This window comes from Hyalella azteca, unplaced genomic scaffold (assembly GCF_000764305.2).
Source record: "Hyalella azteca isolate HAZT.00-mixed unplaced genomic scaffold, Hazt_2.0.2 contig16133, whole genome shotgun sequence".
Taxonomy (NCBI): domain Eukaryota; kingdom Metazoa; phylum Arthropoda; class Malacostraca; order Amphipoda; family Hyalellidae; genus Hyalella; species Hyalella azteca.
In genome coordinates, this window is record NW_025945960.1 from 15,395 (window position 1) to 36,374 (window position 20,980).

Consider the following 20,980-nt stretch of genomic DNA (forward strand, 5'->3'; position numbering starts at 1 on the left):
GAACCTCGTAACAATTGCACAGGCCAAAACTTTCTCATCTGGGACCCCAAAAATTATTAGATATATACGGAACCTTTTTGACAGATTACCTTACGGCAGAATCATACTTTGAATTCACGTTTAAAATTTAAAGTCAATCTAAATCTAAAACTAGTAACGTTGTCTATGTAAACTAGCGGATGTGACATTTTCTCGTATGATTCAGGAGCTCAGTAGCGCTGCAGTCGTGAGGAAGGTGAGTTGTGTGCCGCTGCTGCACGAAGATAGCAGGTAATGCGATGACTAGTCGTGATGAATGTGAGGGAATAGTGTTTGTTGAAATCGATGATGCAAATGATTTCTTGAATTTATATCTATTTAATTTATAGTTGTCAACAATTGTTTTAAAAATACAAAATGTATGTGATAATTATTAATAATGACAGACGACTTATGGAGACTAGAGCCACAGATTTCTGTCCTTAGCTCAATTAACAGCAACGGGTTTCTTGCGGGTAGAACTAACAGAAATGCTTTCCTCGTTTACGTCGTCGACGCTTCAGAGACTTCACTGGAATATACGCACCCGAGTTATGAGATCACATACTGATCAGATTAGGCTCTTCTGGGTGCTGTATAGGATGTATATGCTGGGTATGATTTGAATATGACCTACAACATGTTATTTCAGTGAAGTATATATGAGAAGCGAACCCAAAGCAGCGAAAAGTTAGGTACTTTTTCTGTAACTAATTCAAAGGCAGTTAAGTAATTTCTATCATTCCATTCAGACGTGTCGTTTTGAAGTAGTCTCACGCATTCATGTCTCACGCATTTATACCTCACGCATTCATACCTCACATTTTCATACCTCACACATTCATACCTCAAGCATTCATACCTCACACATTCATACCTCACGCATTCATACCTCACACATTCATACCTCACGCATTCATACCTCACGCATTCATACCTCACACATTCATACCTCACGTACTCATACCTCACACATTCATACCTCACACATTCATACCTCACACATTCATATCTCACACATTCATACCTCAAGCATTCATACCTCACACATTCATATCTCACACATTCATACCTCACGCATTCATACCTCACACATTCATACCTCACACATTCATACCTCAAGCATTCATACCTCACACATTCATATCTCACACATTCATACCTCACGCATTCATACCTCACGTACTCATACCTCACACATTCATACCTCACACATTCATGTCTCACTCTAGTATGTTGGCAAGGACACGTACGGTGCTGGCAAGCCATACTGCATGCTAACGATTTGGCGGTAAACTTTAAAATATATTGTGGAAGAATCGATTACATCAAACTAATTTAAATTATTTCAATTCAAGTCGATCTCAATAATTTTAAAATGGATTGATTACTATGATTTTTTCATTTTCTGGTAGCTAAAAAAAATATGATCGAAGTTTGTCAAGTTATCAATGTATTTTTAAAACTAATGTAGGGAACAACCCTGTTTTTGATTTGATACCATTTGTCATCTCTCCTAGGAGAAAATGAAATAATTTTTACATGTTTTTAATTGATCGTTTATATAACGTGTGGAAAATTAATTTTGGATTGAATTAACGCCCCAAGTATTCATTACAGTATACCCATATTCTATACATGTAGGGGTTAGACAAAATAAGGGAAACGCATGAGAGATCCACAAAACATATATATTTTTTTTGCGGCAATTAGTCAATTACAGCCTCAATTATCCGAGGAATTGAATCATACAAATTGTGAATTGTTTCCACAGCAATTTTAATACATTCTTCAGTTGAAACTTCCTCCAGCTCTTTTAAAGACGATGGCAGCGGGAATCAACTTCTGACTTGCATCTCTAGAATCTACCATAAATGCTCGATAATATTCAAGTCTGGTGATTATGGTGGCTAAATGAGATGCTCAACATCGTGCAGACAGAAAATTCATCGTGCTATTTTTTAACAATTCCAGCTGTATGGATCGCGAGGGAATTATCATTTTGAAAGATGATAATGTCCCCGCGTTCCCCGAACAGTGCTTGAACCATTGAATGAACTTGGTCCTCCAAAATTTCCAAAATATTCACGGCTGTTTATTCTTCAATGAAGAGAAATCATTGGTCCGCCGGATTTCCAAGAAATAGCGCCACATATCATCACAGATCCCCTGATAGGTTATAAGGTTGGAAGGAGGCAGTCGGGATTATATGACTCTATTGGCTGTCTCCAAACTTAAACTCGGCCAGAGGTCGGAAATAAGGCAAACAATATCATTCCTCAGAGAAAATCATATTTTTCCATTGCTCGAGGGGTCAATTCTGGAGGTTTATACACCACTCTAAATTGGGTTCTGTAGATGTCCATTGTGGTCACAGTAATTTTAATAGCCGTGGTCTCTCGATTGCCCCCTCACAATTCGATTTAGGTACCGACAGTCTCTTTCAGACAACTTGGACTTTTGGCCAGACCTGTACTTTCCTGAGGACGTTTTTCCTTCTCTACCAAAAGCAGTCGTTAATATGGAGACAGTACCTCTAGGAACGTCAAGCATTTAGGAAGTTTCTGTCACAACTATAGCACCTGCTATACGGGCACCAACAATTTGGCCTCTTTTGAAAGTCAGAGAGGTTTGCCACTTATAGGTTAGATTATAAACACAAAAATTTCATCACGAAAAATTCAACATAAAAATATGTCATGTATTCATTGTTTATAACATGTTAAAAAATTAGAATGTCTAAATGTCAGGAGTTCCCTTATTATGTTGTTGAACCCCTGTACCCGCTACCCTAAAACGCAGTTTGCTTTGAAAACACTACTGCATTGCTGAAGAGACAGAGAAATAAATTTTGAATGAAATGATCATTCTCCGCCTCCTTCACTGTGCCTATGTTCAGGTGCTATTTTGCTTTCGTCATAAATCGATTATGAAATCGTTGGCGATAAAAATTCTCGATCTTTGTTTGCTTGAAAAATTCCGTGATTTGATCCCATGATTCCCTTCTTAAAAATACGTGAATTCAAACGGCAGACGGATAGATCTCATAGGCCAGTAATTTTTTTACTGCTCTTTCATTTATTAGGAGTCATGACTGTAGAAAATAATAAAATTTACTCCTGTTCATAAGCCAGTAATTTATTTTTACTGCTCTTTCATTTATTAGGAGTCATGACTGTAGAAAATAATAAAATTTACTCCTGTTCTGTCACTTACATCTAAACCAGAATGGTGTTTAATTTTTTTATGTAAATGGCTTTAAATTCGGAATTCATTCAAATTTGATCTTCTAACGAAGTTAAGAATGTAACATATACTAAGATTAAGGAATATTGATCTACTTTGAATATAATGGAGGCTTGAAGTATTAAATTCTTAAATAATTTTGAGCTGATAAAATAAAATTTGGTGTTTCAGTGCTAATCCCTCGCGGGTGGTATAAGTTTTAATTTCTAGCGCAAAGCTTCGGCCGCGGCATCTTGAGTAAGTCTCATAAGCGTCGAGGTAGCTATAGACGTACATATTTCGTGAGTGCAAAAAACAAAGCTGCAGTTTATTTATGGCTACGATGCACGGCTAGGAAGAGGTAAGATGTGGGACGAGCTTACCGCCTCACAGGCTTTGGCCGCCCCGCCAAATTGTCTTCATATTGCAGAGACCCCTTTTGGGGTGGTGCGTCTGGGCTCATAGACGTGGCACTGCGCTAGATCGAATTGCATTGGGAGGAAAATTTGACGTGAAAATTGTGGTAAATAAATATTAACATTGGTTGAAGGTTATAAGTTGCAAATTCGATGTTTTTGCGCGAGGGTTGTCGAGCCGCCAGACTGGAAAAATCATTGAATGTCACTATTAACCATATAGAGGATCGGCACTCTTATTAAACCATGATCTTCGAGCCTTTGAGAGGTTTTGTTTTTCGGATTATAGAAAACGTTGAATGATAACCGAAGTCATATCCTAAAATTTACTCCTGTGTTCGGTGCTTCTGTAGGGTGCCAGTTATTACCCACACAGTAAGCAAGATTGGAAATGAAAAGAGACGGGTTGGGAATTTATTGCAGTGTAAATTGATAACAAGATGGTAAAGGAAAGTATATATGGAGTTGCGTAAAAATAGTGCAAATAATACCCATGACAACGTGAGCACCTAGTGAAGAATAGATCCAGTAAATGTTCGTTTTAGATATGAATAAAGGAATGATAATACAATATAAAATTAATATAACAGTAAAAAAAGGAACTTATTAGAGCTTGAACTAACCTGTTGCGGGCATCAACCGAAAGATAAATGACTAACGAAAAAATTGTGAAAGCGGTGAAACTTCCTAAACGGTGTTGCCAAGGTTAAGCTAAAGCTATAATTTGATATGAATAAAACTCGTAAAATGTGTAACACTACACGTTTTCTAAGCTTCATTGGTCGCGTGCCACTTATAGCGAGAGCCAGGGTTTCAAAAATACTAAATGCATTTGTCAGTACAGCATCATAAATCAATTTTCTTTCCTGTCCTGCATCTCACGCTTATTTTTTTCCATCCTGAATTCTGTCCGCTCTTTCTTTCTTCTCCACACCACATTGTATCCGCTCTTTCTTTGTTCTCCACTCCGCATTCCATCCGCTCTTTCTTCTCCACACCGCACATCTCATCTGTTTTATTTCACTAATCTTTTACTTAACTCTTGTCAGACTGCATAATTTTACGTCATAATCGCACCAACTGCAGGTCCATGCAGTTGCACTTCTATGTTCCAACAAGGGTCAGACGTTTTCGTGAATTTTACTACGTTATATAATCGCACTGAGTGTAGGTACAGTTGTACTTATATGTTCCAACAAGGGTCAGACGTTTTCGTGTAAAAAAATAACTTTTTCGTAAAGGAAGTAATTGTTCCCAGCAGGGAGGATGGGTCGCAAGGAACCTCGTCGGGTGCAGGTGGATGAGCTGAGGAGTCTGCTGCTGGAGCCTGGTGGGGGCGCGTTCAGGGTGCCTCTCATGGACTATGATGAGGTGTACCCTGGGGTGCTGCTCGGGGGCAAGTGAGTGCCGTCTTCTTTTTATGTATTCATGTAAACAGTTTTTGTATGGATTTTAAACGTTTTTGTATGGATGTAAACCGTTTTTGTATGGATTTTAAACGTTTTTGTATGGATATTAAACGTTTTTGTATGGGTATTGGACGTTTTTGTCTGGATATTAAACGTTTTTGTATGGATATTGAACGTTTTTGTATGGATATTAAACGTTTTTGCATGGATGTTAAACGTTTTTGTATGATATTAAACGTATGTGGTTCATATTAAACGTTTATGTATGGAGTTAAACTCCTTGGTACCGTATTCATATTGAACGTTAGGGTATTCGCATTTAACACTTTTGTATTCTTATAAGCAGTATTTAAACAGATATTAACCATATCTGTGAAATTATTCGTTTCTAAACTGATATCAACCATTTCTGTGTTGCTATTAATCTTTTTTGTGATGATATTAACGATTTATACCTACGTTCTCAATGAGTCAGCTTGGTGCATGGTTGAATTTAATATATTGTATTAATTCAACCATGGCTTGGTGTTCCAGTGTACGTCCATATTTTAATGTTTTGTCGTATCCATTATAACTACAGCTTGAACTCAAGGGGTTAAACGAATTGTGAAACGCTTTTACGTTTATATCGGCCTTTTTAGCGCATTTTCTCATTTATGGAAAAAAATGAGCTAATGTGCTCGTCATGTCCGTCTGCCGTCTGCACGTCCGTCCGTCCGTGACTTCACGTTTTCGTCGACGAGAAAATGCGCTCTCTGTCACTCACTGCAGTGAGTACTGACTACTGAATTATATTTTTAAAATAGATTATTAATTATTAGCCGTTGATACATTATGATTGAGTTATTTAGGTGTATTCTATTCCAAATATAGCAGCCCATTACAACCCATTTCTCAAGGAGCATTTCAGATCCCAACATTGCACTGCATGCAAAGTTTTCCGTCAGGAATTATACTGGCCGATTAGTGCTTGCACGATTGAAAAATATGCAGCCCAGGAATTTTGTTACGTATTTTTTCACTCCACTGCCGCCAACGCATGAACAAAACTTCGAATTTTCTCTAAACTTTGATCGCTTTCACATTAGTCAGGCTTCTTGATTATGTCTATTGTTTGTAAGCTGAGTGGTAATATGCTAATCTGCTTTATCGAAACAAAATGTCTTTGATAAAAAATATATTGTCTTTCTTTCCAGTATTTTGAACTCCTCGCGAAAAACGTGATTTCAACTACCATTATTCACTCTCAAAAAATTCTAATTGTTTGATAATGATAAAATTAACATTTCCTTCATCATTTTCAACTAATTTTCGCGGAGCTTGCGGAGAAAGTAATATACTGTGTAAAAACTTGTGTTTGGTTATGCAAACATGACGATAGTTCAATAAAAATTCATAAATCACAATAACATAGCAGCTAGAAAGCCTTCAAAAGACAGGTGCAGGTTTAGTGTCTTATGTTGCTCTGGGAAGTTGTTCATGCTTTAAAATTATCATACTGTCACTATACGCTGAAAGCAGCATTTTATATCCTTATAATTTACATTTAGTGTTTAGTAACTCTTCGGTGGCAAATTAAATTGTTTCCTGGTTAATTAATTCCGATAAACATTAGCGCACTCGATACAATTCCTACAAAGTTGAATTTCAAGTATCAATGCCGTGTATATTCACCTCATTCGTACACAGCTAACACCCACACAATCCTCAGGTATGAGGGGGGGGCGGGGCAGGTGCCCCCAACCCTTTACTAATATTGCCATCTCTACCCTGTTGCCAGAATACCGACATTCCCGCTAGTCGTTACCTCTGCCAGAATTTTTTTTCATGACATCATAAATCCAACATAAAAGCTGGGAATCTAGCAACTTTTTATACTATGTAAAAGCATATGCTTGCGCTTTTTATACTATATACTATTCTTAAAATCAGCTTTATAAAAGCACATGTTTGTGCTATAAAAGCACCTGTTTGTTTTTTATACTATATACTATTCTTAAAAATATGGTAGCTAATTAAACGTTTTAACACACTAAAACATTGTAAATAATAGATACGTTGTTAAAGGCTAAGCTTTCATACTGGTACGTTGATTATGTCGCTAGCGACCTCTTTAAGTTTGGGTTCTAGACCAATTAAGGATTATTGTGGCAATTACTGCATTCTCGATATTTTAATCACTCGAATATTATACTGACGCAATCTTAACTAATATAAATAAAAAATAACTTGAATGGAGGGGTCTTTCTTCGAAATAGTACAAAGCTTGCGAAGCTATAGTAGAGAATATAGAAAAGTGATTTTTTAAATGTGAGGGGGAAATTTTTTGTATGGGAGATATTGAGCAACAGTTTTTATAGAGCTATTACTATTTCTTCGGAACTTGGAATTTAATTAGGATCAAATGATTCAGTCAAAAAGAGAAGCAAATTAATTGAAAGACGAAAAAATTCGAAAATACGAACTTGCAATTTCTTCAATGGATTGAGGTCGCTGATATGATTTTATCATCATGTTGTTTCGCGATGTTAATCCGACTAGCCCGCTACAAACGAGTCATATAGCCTGACGTGAGCAGAGGTTAGGTCTGTCAAAAAGTCTTGCTTTTCGTGGGCGTTATAGGTTCTATAATTTTTATTTTCTAAGAAGTAGAATACAAAAGCAATGTCATAAGTGATTCCAATACATGAGTATTTTGTACAAAAGTCACGTAATGCTCAATTACTTATTTCACCGAAGATAATTCTATCATTTGAATGTACCAGGCAACGATTTAAAGCCTTTGGTCAGACGGTATCTATTTCGGTCAGCGACAGGTGCCTTTCACTGAGTAAATAGTTTACTTACAAAGCAAACAGTCATGCCCTGCTGCTCTAACGTTCCGCTGAATCATTCACTCGATCTGTGTCTGATTTTGAATAGAAAATATTGACTCTTATTGAAATAGTTAACATTAAACGTTGCTTTTCTTCAAACGAAGCTAAGATGCAAATGTTTTGCAAGTTCTTTGGTATTGATCTAAGTAAGAAACGAGTCACATAACAGAAAAATAGAAGTTGCAGTCTAAGTTCCTAAGTATAAATCAATATAGTACTTTTTTTACCAAATAATTTCTCGTATAATCAAGAACGCTAAATAATCATCATTAAATTGTGCTGCTATAGCTTAAAATATCAAAATTTCTCATGTTTTCGGTCGTTGAGTGGCGCGAGCTGCTCTTGCTCCGTGGGCCGCGCTCAAGGTCGATTTTTTTAAGCCCGCTACTAATGGCCCACGACTGCACGTGAATGACTCATCATCTACTCACTCGCACATTCCGCGCAATTGCTTTCGCGTCTTACTTGTTACGAAGATCATTATTTATTTATGACGTTTTCTAGTCCTGGGTTATTCCAGCGGGAAGCCCCCAGGACAGGCATACATCTGTGATTAAGTAGCAACATCCAATGTCGCCACGTCGCGCCCCTCAAATGTAGCTAACAAGTGCACCTGTTGGCGCGGCTATTCTGGGCGCGGTGCCGTATCTTTTGCCTCGTATGTACGAGAACTGCAACCACTTTCTGCACACAACGATCGAGGCCAGAGAAATGTGAAAAAAAGCAGATGTGAAGAACACGAAGCTGCTCTCTGGGCTTTGGCTTGGTCGCCCCACGAACTGTAGTAGGAGATGAGTCGCTTGCTTATACACTTGAGTGTTTCTCTCGTCCGTGGAACGGTTAGTTCGTGATGGAAGTTTTGAGGAGTCATAAGTGTGACTGGATCTCATTGGAATTAATCAAACGGATAGTGAGCTTTGACACATTTTAATAACGTAACATAACGTAACGTAATAACGTAATAACGCCATAATAACGTAACGTAATATTGGCACTTCTAAATTACAGGGATGAAATGTTCATTGGCCCATGTGTATTAAGCAAAGCTTAGAAATTTTTATTTTCATTTGATAAATTGCAAATAAAGACACAAGTGTCATGGTATGGCTGGCTGATAGCATTTATAGACGTACGATTCTGATTCGTATGCAACAATTTCTGATTTACTTATAGCCGCACAAATTAACATATTATTGAGAGTTATTTCAAATATCGGATGAAATATTTTAAATAAAATTTGAAGTTTAGTACGGTTATAATACAGGTTATTTAATACAAGTCTCAGCATAAAATCGGATTTGTCATATTTTTCCAGTAAAGATGTGGATATCAACATCGGAGATCTAAGAATCAACGTCGGAAATGACTTTCCGCAAACTGATTGATAACCAACCAGAATTTCCATGACTTACCCCGCTGGTCGTTCCTTAGTTTATTTTACCTTCAGAGCGACAAAGTGGAAGTAATAAAAACTGTTAACAAATTTATCTCTCTATCGTTGTTTAATCATAATAATTCTAAATATTTGAAGAATTATTATTATTATTAGGCTAAGTATCCACAATTACACTATACCGTATCAGAACGCATCACGTATCGTCGTATCTCATGACGAATTTATGCTATACTCTTAACAGGTCAGAACAATTCTGTTTCAGAAGTCAAAAAATTCTTATAATTTGTTTCCCAATATCGGCGTAAAATTCTTCATTGAGTCTGTATTTTTTGTTTGGTGAGTCAGGCAAGCGTATTTAAGTGACCCGAATAGTGACGACAGACAGCAGCACTTCGTCTCTTCTTAACTGATGAGCGTGACACATGACTTTGCTGCCTGTCACACTTACGTTAGGATGGTCTCTTGCAACCACACACTTCATTTGTCACTCGGGAATTTGATTAATAATATATTGTTTTATAATTACGGCAGTCGTCTTGATTTATTCATTATTTTTAAATTAGGTAGCTGTCAACACGAGGCCTTGTCACGTCGTTTGTTCTGCAGATTTGCATTCAGTTGTAAGCTTCAGTAGTCTCCGCGTTACTGAAGGTTCATGGAGATGTTTTACGTTTACACGAAATCTTTAAGGACTTTTTATTGTCGCTTTCTGCCACACGTTCAAAGTACTTTAATTACATGTCCATGCAATGACTTCATTTACTCGTGTTATCAGCTTGAATGGTAAAAGTTATATACTGAATTTCTTCGAGGATAGGTGATGAAATTGGTTAAAAATAGGTGATGATATTGGTTTTAGGACGCTTCAGTTAATTATTAAATCAAAAGTAACATTTATTACATTTTTATGACGAAATTAACAACTGAACTTTTCACTCATCGAATTTCTCACACACCTTTACGCTACTCGTCCGGCACTAAAGAGCACAAGTTCTTAGATATATCATGTGCCCAGGGTAATTGAGTATTAAGATATTCGTTGTACAAGGGTATTTACTCGAGTACTCGAGCCAGGGTACTCGAGTGCCAGGCTGCTCTGGAGCCAGGGTACTCGAGTACCATGGCTGCTCTGGAGCCAGGGTACTCGAGTGCCATGGCTGCTCTGGAGCCAGGGTACTCGAGTGCCAGGCTGCTGTAGAGCCAGGGTACTCGAGTGCCAGGCTATTGTAGAGCCAGGGTACTCGAGTGCCAGGCTGCTGTAGAGCCAGGGTACTCGAATGCCAGGCTGCTCTGGAGCCAGGGTACTCGAGTGCCTGGCTGCTCTGGAGCCAGGGTACTCGAGTGCCAGGCTGCTCTGGAGCCAGGGTACTCGAGTGCCAGGCTGCTCTGGAGCCAGGGTACTCGAGTGCCAGGCTGCTCTAGAGCCAGGGTACTCGAGCGCCATGGCGGGGGCGAAACAGAGACGGTGGCGCACCTAGAAGCTCGTCGGTCGTTAATAGTAATTTTCTTCATATAATTTCGGTCACGGCAATTAACAACGTTGCCCTGCATTTTAGAAATTGATGGAGCTATGTTTGACCTGATATTCCTCAGAAGAAAATAAATTAACAACGTAAACATTACATTTTTGCCTCAAATATTCTCGTTCCATAAAAAAGCGGAATTGTCTAATTCGAGCTTATGCTCGTTACGTACTATTGTCCCACTTTATTGGACCGCGATGATGTTCGAATGGTAGTGGGTACTGCTTCTCATATTGATGCTAATATTTGGATCGAAATGCATTAATTATCACCCTAGGTCAAAAGTCGCTAGTTTGAATATGAAGTATGACAAATAAGTATATTCTTAAAATATAAACCAATTTTTAGTCACATTCTCGCATTTTTTGTGCATCTATTTGGAATCACCGCAGACTATGGTTGCTACAAATTTTCGGTTATTACAAATTTGTATCGATCATTTACAAACATGATGGATTAATACTACATATGCTCATATGCAGCATTATATTTCCCTCACTGCACAACTGACAGAGTTTAAAGGTGTTCCGCTGCGATCAGGTCGATGTGTGTGGCGGAAGCTGCAAATTGTGCTAGATTATATTGTGTTAGGCAGTAATTAATTTTATGAATAAAAAATTATTTAACTAATAAACACTAGACCGCAATAATTTTTGCACCTGTAAAGTCCTCGCGTTCGTCAATTTAGCAACCTCTTCCGTAGATTTGGGTTGACCTGCCCCGGTTCAATGATCATGTCCGTCAAAATATCACATGTCTGGAAACAACATGCCAACAGGCCATAAATCAGTGACAACGCAGGGCCGCTGCACGCAGCGAGATTGCCTTACCTCACCTGTCACGCCATACGATTTGCAACGTGTCGACTTGCATCCGATTATAATTTTGCCCGGGATTGTAGGTTCTATTGAATTCAAGAAAGAACTTTGTGCTGGTGATTTTTTCATATCTGAGCACTAACAGTCTCATTATCTCATTGAGAATGAATCACATTACATTACTGAGAATGAATCTCATTACACAGAACTTCTAAACGAAAAGCAACTGATCATCATTTTAATTATCATTCCATTTTTTTTCTGTAATAAGAAAAGTTTGAAATTCTAGGTATCGTATAACACAGTGAATTTATTTTTTTGACAGTTCCATTAAACATTAAATAAGTCAAATTTAAAGTTAACGTACTTCATAGAGATTTTTACTATGTTAGTCAGATTTTGTCAGGACCTGCTGACTATTTGTATTGGTAGTAAGGAAATATTGATCAACCAATTAACGGAACCGTTGCAACTTTCAATTTTCGCTAGGCATCCACGGCACAATTATTTTTCCTTCTCGGCTTTATAAAAAACTTTGGGTGCTCAGTGATTCTTGGTCTCTAAGACAAAAGTGCTAAAGAAAAGAAACTAATACATTAATAGATATTAAAGATTCCCCACTTGAGTTTTCGTCAAAATTCTCCAATAAACTTTCTTGTTCTTTATCGGTTATGATGAATTTAATTTGGTACAATAGCCACACATTTATTTTATTCCCACCCCCACTCGATGGAACTACTCGTCTGTATTCTCCCTCAGGGATCTTGGTGTGGACATTGAGCGACTACAGGAGCTAGGAGTGACTCACGTGTTGAACGCTGCCAAAGGCCAGTACATTGGCCAGATCAACACGTCTCCAGGGTATTTCAGGAGGGCAGGAATAGAGTTTCTCGGCGTGCCTGCCTTGGACAGCAGCACTTGCAACTTGCGACCTTACTTCAAAGAGGCTGCTAGCTTCATCGAGTCAGCGTTATACGGTGGAGGTGAGCCAGGCTATACTTCAAAGAGGCTGCCAGCTTCATCGAGTCAGCGTTGTATATGGTGGAGGTGAGCCATGGTATACTTCAAAGAGGCTGCCAGCTTCATCGAGTCAACGTTATACGGTGGAGGTGAGCCAAGCTATACTTCAAAGAGGCTGCCAGCTTCATCGAGTCAGCGTTGTATACGGGGGAGGTGAGCCAAGCTATACTTCAAAGAGGCTGCCAGCTTCATCGAGTCAGCGTTATAGGGTGGAGGTGAGCCATGGTATACTTCAAAGAGGTTGCCAGCTTCATCGACTCAGTGTTGTATATGGTGGAAGTAGAAAAAGTAATGCACAAAGAGCTTGACATTCGATCCGATAACGCGAGGAAAAGTTTATTTGGTATTGAGATGATGATAATAATTTAAATTCTCACGGAAAGCCCATTGCTGCCTGTAGACGTTGGTCAGGTAATTTGTCCAGTCAGTCTACAGTATCCTTTCGATTTGTAGTAGTCGTTTTGTCGACAGAAAATAAGCACTAACTTTAGAGTGGACGAGTTTGTAAAATCTGGACTCAAAATTCTGCCCAAAATCTCGTTTAAAAATCTTGTTCAAAATCTCCAACAACGGAAAATTTGCCTTTTACCTGCAACTGAAATTTATGATCTTCGACAGGGAAAGTCTACGTTCACTGCGAGTGCGGAATATCGCGGGCACCGACACTGGTTGCCGCGTTTCTTATGCTGAGAAGAGGTCTCTCTGCCAGACAAGCTCTTGCTGCCATCCGGTAAAACGGGCGGCTAGGAAAGTTGTTTTGATGTTATGAAGAAATCACGTTTACAACACGTCATGAAACAAAGACTTAATTTTTTATGAAAATGTATTCATCTGCAAGCATTTTTATCATTCCACATTATTAATATTTATTATACACTGATTTAGCTTAATTTTATTTTCAGTCATTTTGGAAACTACCAATAATGTAACATGAAGCACATTGAGTAGATCAGTTTTTGAAAACGCGTGAATTGCAAGTCAATCATCTGTAATTATAATATTTCTATTATCTGTTGTAATTCGTCAGATCCAAGCGAAGCATCTACCCCAACGAAGGGTTCTTAACACAACTGAGCGACCTCGACTACGAACACCAACAGAAGGGGCTCATTCGACCAGAACCAGAAATGTATTCCGCACTTGACGAACTCAACGCCCGGTACGACTATCCACTCGAGTACTACCACTACCCGAGTCTTTACCCAAGAACTTCAACCCGGTTCATCACCCGACATTTCACACGAGAGTACAGCCCTCCATTGACCAGGGCTGAGATCAGGGCAGGGATACGAGCTCGTTCGGAAGACAGAGAAGTTCCCGCAGTTCGATACAGAGCTTCAAGTCTGCCCCCGCTGTCCAGGAGCCTCACGCCCGTTCGGGACCTGACGCCCTACACCTCCAGCAGGGTGCACGTTTACGGATCGAGGACTCCTCGCATTCCAGGCAGCACCATCGATAATGACATCATCACCTACCGACCATCCATTGTAGGGTACACTCCTCGAGCTATCCGAGGCATCGATTATAAGACCGGACCAGTTTCGTTCTCCACGTATCGCAATTCGAGCTACTACAAGGACTTGCCGTCTTCACCTTATGAGAGCAGGGCTACATCCAGAATCCGGTACCAGTTAGAACCTCGCTTCACGAGCCCTCTGATGAACAGTACAGTTCCTGGGACAAGGTTCGGCTCTGCTACCCTCACTGCTCCAGTAAGCAGGTACCTCTCAACGCCTGCAAGAGTTTACATCTCGTACCCTTCACGATACGGACTGTCACCCAGCCGATCGTATGGCATCTATGAACCTAACCTCTACAGGTCCACCTATACGCAGCACAAGTATGGACTCGGTTATCCAACTAAATTCCAGACCTACAAACTGCTTTATCCGTCTATCTACTCCTACCACAGAAGCTACTTAGGAGACTACTATTGAGACTAATACAACCAACACAAGTGTGATGAATAGTGAGCGTCATTAATACTTCAAGTAGACATAAGAGGATATAAGCTCGTTGCTAACGAAATATCGATCGAGCATTAAAATCACTTCAATTGACGGTCAAGATTGGAAATGATTTGCATTTCACACGACACAAACATTTACGAATTTATCTATGTCTTCCTGGTGGATCTTTCTTGATTAAGAACGTGTGCCGCCAAAATTCTTATTTTCATGTCTCACTCACCACTGCCAGTCGGACAAAACGAAACTTGGGTGTGCAATAATATGCTTCTTATGACTTAACAAATACGCTTGGCACTTTAATTTTTCCGCTTTTTATTTAATTTAGTGGCGCTACGATAAACGTTAAGGGTAAAATAAGTTAAAGTTGTTCGAAATAATTTCCTCCCTCATTGTTTGCAGTATAGCGCGTTGTTACTGATGAAAGTGAAAATTCTAATGTTGAGCCTTCTTGCGTATGGGGAATTCAAGGAACTAGGGGCCTCCTTGCACGCGAGTAATCTTGGTTTGTGCCTTTTACATGGCAAATATCAAGCTGTATTTTGCCTTGATAAGTGAAGAAAACATCAAGTCGTGCCTCATCATAAAATTTGATCCTTAATCGGCACTTTGTACACGCAAAAGGTGCATATTCACAGGGAAAGTTTCAGCCGATAGTATTAGAGGCTAATATCACCCGATAGTAACTTATGAGTTTAATTCATTCTTGCAGTGGAAAGTACCACTCAGTCTCTCTACCCTACCCAGTTTTTCACCTACAGCTTATGTTAATTAATAAAATATTTTATTATCATAGCGATTGTAACAATTTCATTACTGGTTAATTAAAGCCTCCTCAAACTATCATTGTCTCGTCCTATATTCTTTACGTAGACTTGACTCTTTTCTTCCTTACGACGCACTGGCGCTAGCAGATGAAAAACTTACTGTTTACCTAATACTTTCCTCGTGTATAGGCTTTCAGAAGGTAAAACTATAAGTGGAAAGTACTCGCCACCAATACTATCGACTAATACTTTCTCCCTGTACTAGCTTCTAAGGGTATGGTCTTCGTATAGAACAAAAACATCGTAGTAACTACAATCACAGAAAATCATCCCTGCAACTGATGGTTCCAGCTAGATTCTAGATGCATCGTCGCATAACTTTAGGTCATTAAGTTTCAAACGTTCCCCTCTTAATCGTATTGTAAAATGTTCATGCTTGTTATGTGAATGTTATTTGACGCTGTGGCTTAGAAGCGGCCACTCAGCATATTTAGCTACAGTTTATTCTTAGTGCAGCACAGAGATGAAAAATACAGAACTCAGATGATTATCACTAACCTTCAAGATTTTTGCCAGAAATGCGAAATTTATACTTCAAGAACTCTTAACTTTAAGAAGACGCAACGGATTCATATCGAAAAATGCCAGAGCAGATTTAGAATTAAAACGCAAGTATACATTAAATTACATCAATGATATGCAATCACATAGAAATCGTTTCTGTACTAACGAACCGGTATAATGCGGAAATTTAACATGCATGAAAAAAGTTTAACAATAAATGAGTTTTCTGAATTAGGTTAATTATTATACCTAATTGTTATTATTTAACTCTATAATTTAAAATAAAACCTAAATATTGAGTCAAGTCCTCGCTAGTTACTACTTTATACCAAGCTGTACTCGACTGATGTCAACAAATGACAGCAAGTTATTAATATTCATAATTCTCAAGATATCATTTCTTCGAGGCAAGACAAACACGATACATGCGTAGCGTCATTTATTATTGGAAGTCTTGGTATAGTAGCGATGTCGAATCCCGGCGCTGCCGCCCCTGAACCAACACGCGTCTTGGTCGGCGGTGATGACAGCGAGCAGAGCTCCTGCACCGAGCGCGTGCTGGTCGCACTCCACCATCCCGCAGTCGCACGACGCCCTTGCGCACGGCAGACCTCCTGACGAAGCGCGACCACAATCTTTCTTCTCAGATGAGATCTGGTGACTGTTTGTTGTGTTTCTATGGCATTTGCCTGTGCCGCGTCGCTCAAACGGAGTCTCGGGATGGCTGTGCAGGGATAAACACACCCACGGACACCGCATCTCTGGACTCTCATGCAGCGCTCTGAAACAAAGGCTCGAGATGATTATCATAAATGAAACCGGTTGCTTAGAAATTTAACAAGGGAATAAAAAAACATTTAGCCCGTTAGAGTACAATAACCAAAGTAAGTCATCAGTACCATACTATGTCACTAATCTCTATAAGAGTTAAGATATACAAACACTGAAGGAGAACATCACGAGTTGCGTAACCTATAGGACATTAGCAAACACGAATCAAGACAACAATAAAGTCACAATCTAAACACTACCAGTGATGGACTACAAAATGAGTCTAAATAGAATTATCGTCGTTTCGATTTGCCTCACTCAACCGTGATAATCAGCTTAGGGATTGTAACTGATATTGTTGCAGGAGTCTATTATCAGAAAACAAATTTCAACATAAATTTACATATCAATAATTCGTTTGAACAGATATTTGCTACGTAAAAGAAAAAGCTTTCGAGACATAAATAAATGAATACAAAGAGAAAAAATTACAACACAGTATTTTTAGGACACTTTTAGCGGTAGTGTTTTTTCAAGTATTAAAGTTATGATAGAATCGGCAGTTACAACCTGAAGAGCCGAAAAGAAATTTAACATTTAGTTGAAACGTTCGTGGAGATTTCCACCGTCTTCATAGAAAAACTCTATAGATATTATGCATCTCAAGAGGAAGTTAAATTTTTACTCGAATTGATGGCATTTTGTTAGATGTTAAGCTGACCGAACATTGACGAGGATCCGGCGCACGGCAGCAGCGCTGAAGAAGCCGTCGCAGTGCAAGCAGAGAACCTGCTCGGCCAGACCCCTGGCACCGGAGCTGCTTTTTCTGCTCGTCGAAATTTTGACAAGTCCAAGTTAATTCTTCTAATTTATTAACCTACGGCCAACATAAGGAATTCATTAACCTACGGCCAACATAAGGAACAAGTCACGGATACGTACAGCAGCGTCCCAAAAAGCATTTCAAAACAGCAGCTATACACGAAATCAACAATAAAATGGATTTGAAAGCTTCTCATGAGATCTTGGAGGCTTCTACTTGTTCAATACGTGGTTAAAATGGAGTACTGAGGGTTAATAAAAATTACAATGTAGAAATAGAAATGGTTATTCAAACGTGAAAGTTTCTTCAACAGTGCCTGCAGTACAACGGTAATACTATCAAAATCTCAGCTTAATTTCATACTCGTATAAAACTTGGGCGGTAATAATGATTTTTTGGACAAGTAATTCTTCAGAAACACACAAATAGCAGCCAAATATAACTTACGGCTTGATATCCAGAAGCAGGCATCCAACATCCTCGAGGAAACTAAGCACATCAGCATCAGTCTCTATGTGTTCATCACATCGAGCCTCAGGAGTCTCTGTTACATTTTCTTGACCCAGAAGCCTGAGCTGCTGCTGGAGACACTCTTTCCCTTGCCAAGAAATAAGAGGTAGGGGCACTTTACTCAACACCGTGTGCCGCACTGTAGGCGAGATCAGCGGCCCAACGCTGTAGCCCAAGTCACTGAAATACTTGGCAATAGAAGAAGGACACACCGAGGCAGAGTTGGGCTCCCACGAGACCTTGAAGTCCATCTTGAGCTTGCGGAGGCAACTTAACGTGCGCTCGTAGCCGCGCCGGGGGGGATGGAAACCAGGAGATAGTGTATTGATGTGTACCGCTGGAAAAAAACAAGTGATGGAAGTGAATTTCTTTGAGGTAAACATACTTACAGAGAAGACTAAGTGTGTAGGTATATTTGCTGCAAGTAGAGGAGAAAGGTAAAAAGGAGAGAAGGGGTTTGATGTGCAGTTGTGCACTTTGTCAATACTGTTCATATTCTGATAAAAAAACAGTCAATAAAAGACACAGGAGATACAACTTGAACACTATGAGCTTATGATAGTGAACAAAATTTAAAACAATGATTCAAGGGAGGAAGATAAATACAGCATAGAGATTCTTCGTTGCTTAGAACCTTGAGGCTTGTTTTTTTATTACTTCAAGCTAAGAAAGCCACTCAAAATTATTTCATAGTGATTATGCATTGAAACTGTTACAATCCACTAATAGTTTATGATTCTAATATTGGTTTTAAAATATAAAATTATTGATTTGTAAAGACTCTGGAAAAAAATAAGTACAGTAAACGGAAATAATATTGTGCATCCCTACGCAGCCATGTCTTGTGCGACAAGCAATCACTGTTAGGCTGTGACCAGTGAGCATAATTCAAGGGTAAGAGTGCACGTGAACAAGCTGACTAAATAAGACAGTTCATAAAATTGAGGATTATGTGCCATGTAATAGCAACTAAACGTTGACAAGGCTCAACATCATCATATAAGAGCATAGCACTAAAATGGACTCCAGAGTCAGTCATTACCTTCTATCTGTGCACAATTATAAACAAATAACAACATAGATCATAGATAATATTAATATGATTAAACTGACCATATCGATGATGAGGCTTCCTGAGTATGTTAGTGACAGGTGAACCCTCTAGCCCGAGAGCGTGGTAGGTGTGGTGAGACAGCAGGAGACTTAGGCGTCCAGTGGGGTACAGAGCACAGCAGTCATGGCTGCCAAGAAGTGTGCCTTCACTAATGCATTGCACCTCACCTGTCAGTACAATTACAATTCAATCCAACTGTCTTGTGCTGGTATATATATAATACTGAATTAAACCAATTATTCCTTGCAATACCCTAATTATCAAGGCACTTTATTTCCAGGGATGCACAGAAGTGTAGGTCTCAACACTCCTGTTTCAAGAATTTGACAACAAATAATTAACATTTGCAATAATGACATGAATTAAAAAAACTTTCAAGTTTTTTTTGTCTTACTAATAATTCTTTATTGGAGGGGTAGAAGAGAAACTTTGCACCAGTTTCTAATCAAGAGCAACAAGTATATACCTAGTTATGTAGGTATAATTAATATTCCTTGTGAACCTATTGAAAGTAGGTATACAACAAGTTTTGGGTTTGGCACAAATAGAATAGGGAAAATATAAAAATAGAATAGTTTCAGCAAAGACTTGTTATTATGCATAAAAAACAAGACAGCCAGTAGAATTGCAGCTTTGAAGCAAAAAATTTTGAATGACCAATCAACCTGGAAACCTGGACACAAGAGTTTGGCTAGTTAAAAGCTAGGTTGGAAGAATCCATATAAATGTTTATGATATATACATATACACTGAATATATATTTATAAAATATGTACTAGAATTATTCAAGAATGGTGGCAATATAAGGGCAAGCAGCATGTACCTAACTTAATGAAGCTCTGAATGAACTCATAAGACACTAGCACATCAAGATGGAGCTGTCTGATGATAAAGCTCTTGTAGTTAGTAATGAGAGTTGAGAGCTGTGGCAGCAAGTCCTCACTCTTGTTGTCATTGGTACAGGGAACAACAAGATGCAACTGTAAAGAAATCAGATGAGGCAGGAGATTGCATCAGTTATTCAGGCATCACATGAAACATTTAAGTTTTAATATGAACAAACTAAGAGTTAACATCATAGAACACTGGTCTATGATCATTATTAACAACAAGAGACAATAATGAAAGGTATTGGGAAAAGGGTAAAATCAAAGACACTGACAATTGAAATAAAAACATAGTAGTTGCAGCAGTGTTTTAGGCTCAGCTCTTGTCAAGATAAAGAAGCTTGTGTCATGAAGATCACTACCTACTGGTACGTACATATCAGTATTGGCACAGTTAAATGTTAAAACTTGAAAAACAAATTAAGATAGCCAATTATGATAAGTGCTCTATAATAGAGACAAAACAGAGCCTCTATTTTGTCTTACCAGTAGCATTTTTTTACACTATGGAGAAGATAGGACAGGAGGGAATGAAGTGATATGTGTGAAGTGCAAAAACAATGGATAATCATAAGGCTTTAATAATATTTGAGGTAAAATGGACAGTTACTCTTGATTTATTGTGAAGAAAAACATTGATCACTAAACAATAGCATCAAGTATTCAGTTCTAACTCACCTTAGTCACAAAATCCTGTTGACTAATGCCTACATCCAAGCTACATTTACCCAGGACATCTGTTTTACTATAAGATTTTAATGAGGATTGCTCTTGAGAATACATTTGTAAACTCTGCTTTGCAGCAGGGTATTTGCTAATGTTTCCACGCACCATTATATTTTTCTTCTTAGGGCTCCAAATGTAAAATTTTTACCT

General features: G+C 38.6%; 2 protein-coding genes across 2 annotated transcripts; one reads left to right on the top strand and one right to left on the bottom strand.

The window, feature by feature from the left end:
- Nucleotides 1-206: 206 nt before the first annotated feature.
- On the top strand, nt 207-16,230 carry LOC108669917 (tyrosine-protein phosphatase vhp-1). The gene is made up of 5 exons (XM_018157359.1): nt 207-235; nt 4,918-5,059; nt 12,441-12,664; nt 13,320-13,431; nt 13,729-16,230. The coding sequence occupies exons 2-5, from the start codon at nt 4,926-4,928 to the stop codon at nt 14,636-14,638; spliced, it is 1,380 nt and encodes a 459-aa protein (XP_018012848.1). The 5' UTR covers nt 207-235; nt 4,918-4,925; the 3' UTR covers nt 14,639-16,230.
- A 193-nt stretch (nt 16,231-16,423) lies between these two features.
- Nucleotides 16,424-20,980, bottom strand: LOC108669915 (ribonuclease P protein subunit p40). Its single transcript, XM_018157357.1, has 6 exons — nt 20,783-20,980; nt 20,041-20,197; nt 19,217-19,384; nt 18,041-18,440; nt 17,492-17,596; nt 16,424-16,780 (listed from the first exon to the last, which is right to left on the bottom strand). The coding sequence occupies exons 1-6, from the start codon at nt 20,936-20,938 to the stop codon at nt 16,435-16,437; spliced, it is 1,332 nt and encodes a 443-aa protein (XP_018012846.1). The 5' UTR covers nt 20,939-20,980; the 3' UTR covers nt 16,424-16,434.

Bases quoted from the DNA above. Each gene is read 5' to 3' on its own strand.
- LOC108669917 (XM_018157359.1), top strand. From the start codon at position 4,926: ATGGGTCGCAAGGAACCTCGTCGGGTGCAGGTGGATGAGCTGAGGAGT. The intron at 12,665-13,319 runs GTGAGCCAGGCT...GATCTTCGACAG, and splicing joins GTCAGCGTTATACGGTGGAG to GGAAAGTCTACGTTCACTGC. The intron at 13,432-13,728 runs GTAAAACGGGCG...GTAATTCGTCAG, and splicing joins CAAGCTCTTGCTGCCATCCG to ATCCAAGCGAAGCATCTACC.
- LOC108669915 (XM_018157357.1), bottom strand. From the start codon at position 20,938: ATGGTGCGTGGAAACATTAGCAAATACCCTGCTGCAAAGCAGAGTTTA. The intron at 20,198-20,782 runs GTGAGTTAGAAC...ATTTCTTTACAG, and splicing joins AACAGGATTTTGTGACTAAG to TTGCATCTTGTTGTTCCCTG. The intron at 18,441-19,216 runs GTCAGTTTAATC...GTTTTTTTCCAG, and splicing joins GAAGCCTCATCATCGATATG to CGGTACACATCAATACACTA.